This window comes from Asparagus officinalis, chromosome 1 (genome assembly GCF_001876935.1).
Source record: "Asparagus officinalis chromosome 1, Aspof.V1, whole genome shotgun sequence".
Taxonomy (NCBI): domain Eukaryota; kingdom Viridiplantae; phylum Streptophyta; class Magnoliopsida; order Asparagales; family Asparagaceae; genus Asparagus; species Asparagus officinalis.
The window spans coordinates 122,060,793-122,067,263 of NC_033794.1; the positions used below are offsets into that span (position 1 = coordinate 122,060,793).

At 40.7% G+C, this 6,471-nt stretch overlaps 1 protein-coding gene across 1 annotated transcript in view; it reads left to right on the plus strand.

The window, feature by feature from the left end:
* LOC109840817 (S-type anion channel SLAH4-like) overlaps positions 1,405 to 6,471 on the plus strand; it is a 7,617-nt gene continuing 2,550 nt past the window's right edge. The window contains exons 1-2 of the mRNA XM_020409598.1: positions 1,405 to 1,535; positions 5,897 to 6,471. The exon at positions 5,897 to 6,471 is cut by the window's right edge and continues 158 nt beyond it. Coding sequence (XP_020265187.1) covers positions 1,405 to 1,535; positions 5,897 to 6,471 — 706 coding nt within the window. The remainder of the gene's footprint in view (positions 1,536 to 5,896) is intronic.

The window sequence follows — 6,471 nt, forward strand, 5'->3', positions numbered from 1 at the left end:
TCGAACTATAAAAGGTGCAAACGCTGAAATATGAAACCTGCCTACGATCAAGGTTAGCAGGGAATCACATGTTTTTTCTTCTTGAACTGTGTTTCCATAAAATCCTCAGATCCATTACAGTACAAAAGTACTATATACGGGACCTCAACATGCCACATCACTCTCGCTCATTGTCTACTCAATACCTCCACGACACATAATCATACCTCGTCCAAGATCTAAACTGACAGGTTGATACCTAGATTTTAAAATATGAATATATTAAAAATAGTACTACAGTAAAGATAGAATAAAATGCAATATGAAAAAAATAAGGAAAAATTGCTTGGGGGAACTAAATTAAATTGGGTCATTCATCCCCACCCCAAGCCCAAAAAGCATAATCAAAAAGCCCTTTTATAAAAATATAAGTGCAACAAACCCCTAAACATTGTTTAATCCCACTATCCAATGAACTCATTCCCAAATTACTCTTCCATTCCCAATTTAAAACAAAAAAACAAAAAAAAAAAAAACTCCACAATCCCTTTCCTCCTTTAGCAATTATTTTAGGTTCCTCCAACCAATTTTCCCTAAAAAATAATGTCGACCTCCGACTCCGATACCGAACCCGACCCGTCGCCGGTCCCCCAATCAATTATCGACACCCTCTCAGTCGCCACTGTCGCCGACCCCTCCCTCCTCTGCGTCGTCTGCACCGACGCCCTCCCCCTCGTGTCCCCCGCCAGATCCCACCCCTACGGTCACGTGTTCCACACGTGTTGCATCGAGCCCTGACTCCTCTGCTGCAACTCCTGCCCCCTCAAATTAGTTAAAGCATTGAATTGTTGCATGATCGTCGTTTATGGAATCGAGATGGGTAAAAATTGTTTCTTTCTGAATAGATGTGTAATTAGGATGCAATTGGATGTTTTATGTTGGGGAAACAAAGGGAGATTTGGTTTCGAGATGGTTTAAAATTGTTTCTTTTTGTAGAAATATTCGGTTGTGATGCAATTGCATGAGTTGCTGATTGTATCCATTTAATTTTGTTACAGTGACGGGGGTTTTTGACGAATTTATTGATTAGAAGGGGCAATATTTATTTCATCCTTTCTATATCACAAAGTTATTACAGATTACATGATTGTGATAAAAAAAATTTGTTGCTTTTAGGATCACTGTAGAGTTCAGCCAACAATAAGGATGCCATTGGATGTTTAAATTGGAAAGAAACATAATTTTCGCGTTTCACATGTTTGTAGTTTCAAAATTAGAGCAAAAGATAAAGAGGCCTTATTGATGAATTGTTAAATTTAAGAGGTATGATTGTTTATATCCTTTTCATACACATGATTCTTATATGATGTTTAGGTACGAGGAGGAGGTTGAGAAGGCAATGAGGCAGATGTGTGGGCTGGAATGATGCAGATTCACTCAAGCCCGTCCGATCAGAATCTTCACAGTTCTTGGGGCTCTGCTGTTGATAATGATGATAAGAAGGAGAACAAAAGATGGTTAAATGGGAGTATTGTTATGTTTCTTAGTTATTCAAGGTTAAATGGGGAAATGAGGGAACATATATGTATCATAGTTAACCGTAAATGTGACAAATAAGTATATCATGTGATATTTCAATGTTATATGTGACAATTCAATCTTACATGTGACAGTTCTACCTTATATGTGATATTTAGATATGATTTGTGATATTTGGGTGTTGCTTGTGATTTTTGGGTGTTGCTTGTGATATTTGTTATTTATACGTGATATTTGGGTGTTGTATGTGATATTTGGGTGCTGCTTGTGACATTTATTGTTTATACGTGATATTTGGGTGTTGTATGTGATATTTGGGTGTTGCTTGTGACATTTGTTGTTTATACGTGATATTTGGGTGTTGTATGTGATATTTGGGTTGTAACGGCTTGATCTGAAGGAGTTAAAATTGAACGCATGCTAGGGTTATAACGGCTTCGGATAAAATTAAACACAGACCAGGGTCATAACGACTTCTCGGATCAATTTTAACGGCTTCAGATCAGGGTCCTGTTACGGCTTCGATCTCATCTTCAAGAACCACTCGGTGTCGATGACCTCCTCGTCGGGATCGTCAGATCCGACGTTAGCAGAGCCGATGATGAGGGAGTTGAATTACAGGGGATTTTCTAGATTTGTAAATGTTAACGATAACAATGGGGCGACACATTGCATCTAGCGACAAGACAAAGATGATTTTTGTTTTTTTTTTAAAATTTGTTTGCTTTAAATTTGAGTTTTGAGTTCATTGTTTGTACTGCACATTGCTATAGATTGGTTCTACGAAGGAAATGGGATGATGGGTTGAGATTGTAACTTAGTTATTCAAGGTTAAATGAGATGTTTGGTAAGTTTCATTTGAGTCTTTCTAATGTAAGCAACACCCAAATATCACATACAACACTCAAATGTCACGTATAAACAACAAATATCACAAGCAGCACCCAAATATCACATACAACACCCAAATATCATGTATAAATAACAAATACCACAAGCAATACCCAAATATCACATACAACACCCAAATGTCACGTATAAATAACAAATGTCACAAGTAACACTTAAATATCACATACAACACCCAAATATCATATACAACACCCAAATGTCACGTATAAACAACAAATGTCACAAGTAATACCCAAATATCACAAATAACACCCAAAAGTCACGTATAAACACCCAAATATTTACATACATTTGTTGTATGTGATATTTGGGTGTTGCTTGAAAGTTACCAAACATCCCATTTAACCTTGAATAACTAAGTTATAATCTCAATCCATCATCCCATTTCCTTTGTAGAACCAATCTATAGCAATGTGCAGTACAAACAATGAACTCAAAACTCAAATTTAAAGCAAACAAATTAAAAAAAACAAAAATCATCTTTGCCTCGCCGCTAGATGCAATGTGTCGCCCCATTGTTATAGTTAACATTTACAAATCTAGAAAATCCCCTGTAATTCAACTCCCTCATCATCAGCCCCGCCGATGTCGGATCCGACGACCCCGACGAGGAGGTCATCGACACCGAGTGGTTCTTGAAGATGAGATCGAAGCCGTTAAAATTGATCCGAGAAGCCGTTATGACCCTGGTCTATGTTTAATTTTATCCGAAGTTGTTATGACCCTAGCATGCGTTCAATTTTAACTTCTTCGGATCAAGGCGTTACAACCTAAATATCACATACAACACCCAAATATCACATACAATACCTAAATGTCACGTATAAACAACAATTGTCACAGGCAACACCCAAATATCACATACAACACCCAAATATCACAAGCAACACCCAAATATCACATACAACACCCAAATATCACGTATAAATAACAAATATCACAAGCAACACCCAAAAATCACATACAACACCCAAATATCACAAATCATATCTAAATATCACATATAAGGTAGAACTGTCACATGTAAGATTGAATTGTCACATATAACATTGAAATATCACATGATATGCTTATTTGTCACATTTACGGTTAACTATGATACATATATGTTCCCTCATTTTCCCATTTAACCTTGAATAACTAAGAAACATAACAACACTCCCATTTAACCATCTTTTGTTCTCCTTCTTATCATCATTATCAACAGCAGAGCCCCAAGAACTGTGAAGATTCTGATCGGACGGGCTTGAGTGAATCTGCATCATTCCAGCCCACACATCTGCCTCATTGCCTTCTCAACCTCCTCCTCGTACCTAAACATCATATACGAATCATGTGTATGAAAATGATATAAACAATCATACCTCTTAAATTTAATAATTCATCAATAAGGCCTCTTTATCTTCTGCTCTAATTTTGAAACTACAAACATGTGAAACGCGGAAATTATGTTTCTTTCCAATTTAAACATCTAATGGCATCCTTATTGTTGGCTGAACTCTACAGTGATCCTAAAAGCAACAAATTTTTTTATCACAATCATGTAATCTGTAATAACTTTGTGATATAGAAAGGATGAAATAAATATTGCCCCTTCTAATCAATAAATTGGTCAAAAAGCCCTGTCACTGTAACAAAATTAAATGGATACAATCAGCAACCCATGCAATTGCATCACAACCGAATATTTCTACAAAAAGAAACAATTTTGAACCATCTCGAAACCAAATCTCCCTTTATTTCCCCAACATAAAACATCCAATTGCGTCCTAATTACACATCTATTCAGAAAGAAACAATTTTTACCCATCTCGATTCCATAAACGACGATCATGCAACAATTCAATGCTTTAACTAATTTTTTTTAAAAAAACAGATAAATAAATCATTACCTCCCTATCTCCCGCTCTCTTCAATCGCCATCGCTCTGACCGTAGCCAAAATGACCTGAGCCGAGAGCACCGTCTCTGCGGCCCTCGACGAGATCCCCGAAAGTGCTCAGCCCACCTCAACCGCCCTCGCCGCCTCGGCGTCCTCCCTCTATTGCCGCCCCTTCGGTGAAATCAAGGGAGTGGGGAGCGGCATCGGGGGCAGGAATTGCGGCGGAGGAGCCAGGGCTCGATGCAGCATGTGTGGAACACGTGACCACGGGGGAGGGATCTGGCGGGGGACACGAGGGGGAGGGTGTCGGTGCAGACGACGCAGAGGAGGGAGGGGTCGACGACGGTGGCGACTGAGAGAGCGTCAATGATTGATTGGGGGACCAGTGACGGGTCGGGTTCGGTATCGAAGTCGGAGGTCGACATATTTTTTTAGGGAAAATTGGTTGGAGGAACCAAAAATAATTGCTGGAGGAGGAAATGGATTGTGGAGTATTTTTTTTGGTTTTAAATTGGGAAGGGAAGAGTAATTTGGGAATGAGTTCATTGGATAGTGGGATTATACAGTGTTTAGGGGTTTGTTGCACTTATATTTTTATAAAAAGGTTTTTTGGTTATGCTTTTTGGGCTTGGGGTGGGGATGAATGACCCAATTTAATTTAGTTCCCCAAAGCAATTTTCCCAAAAAATAATGTTGCTAGGCCCTCGTTTCAGTGGAGTACAATTTACGCACGAAGTCTAGTAGCTTCTACTCTCCATGGGATCATAAAGTCAAACAAGACTAGAGAACCTATTATACCTTTTTTTTTTATGTTGGGTAACCGATGCATTTTAAGCGTACATATTTGTTGAGTTTCTAATGCAAGACAATAAGAAACTATCAAACTCTTCAATAAAAGAAGCGGTAAATTTCAAAAGGCCCCTAATTTTTGACTTTTCTTAAATAACCTCCTTAACTTTTAAAACACCGTAAAACCCCCTTTAGTTTATTAGATTTCTAGAAACCCCCTTCACTTCAACATCTCTCAAAAAAACCCTCCTAAAAACATGAAAACGACAAGTTTTTACTAGGAAACAAGCATCCCTGCTTAATTTTACCCGCCTATATGAAACCGCAGTTAGTGCCATTAGTTTTTTTTTTTTAAAATCGTGGAAAGTAATCGAATGAGGTTTTATGAGAAATCCAAAACCTAAAGCGGCTTTTATGACACTTTGAAAGTTAAGTGGGCTCTCCGAAACACACCCAAACTTAAGAGGGGTCTTATAAAATTTACCCTAATTAAAAGGAAAAAAAAAGTTCACTGAAAAGGACCTAGTTGCTCAGTTCCCTCGCTCCCCCCCACTTGAATCCTGCCGCGTCCTCCATCCCCCACCCTCTCCCTGTCTCCTAAATTACACCCCCATCGCCTCCCCAATTATATCCACCAAACTTAACACAACACAAATTAACCACAAAAAAACATGCCGTCATTAAGCTCCCAAAACCAAATCCACCCCAACCCCACCCCTTCCTCAACCCTCTCCGTCAGCCACTGAGCGCCACTCCGCCCCAAGAATCCTCCTATCCTCACAAACTTTCCATGCAGGCTACTTGCAGATTCAGCCTCTCCTGCTGCACCACGCCGCCCTCCTCTGGAAAGATCCCTGCGATCCTTCCCCGACTACCCGCACCCGCTCCGCACCATCGCCCGCTCCGTCCCTCGGGCCGCCTTCATCTCCCTCTGGTCCCTCGCCCTCCTCTCCCTCCTCCTCCTCTCCCTCCTCTACTCCCTCCGCTGCCTCCTCCACTTCCCCTCCGTCCGCGCCGAGTTCTCCCACCACGTCGGGGTCAACTACCTCTTCGCTCCGTGGACATCGTGCCTGCTCTTGTTGCAGTCCAACCCCTTCCTCCCTTCAAAGTCCACCCCTTATATTACTCTGTGGTGGTTCTTCGCGGTGCCGATACTAGCCCTCGACGTGAAGGTTTACGGGCAGTGGTTCACGAAGGGTAAGAAGTTCTTGTCCAAGTGCGCGAACCCGACGTGCCAGTTGACTGTTCTTGGCAACTTGGTCGGGGCCAGGGCCGCCGCGCAAATGGGGTTTATGGAGGGGGCTACCTGCATGTTTTCGCTCGGGATTGCGCACTACTTCGTGCTGTTTGTGACGCTGTATCAGAGGTTCG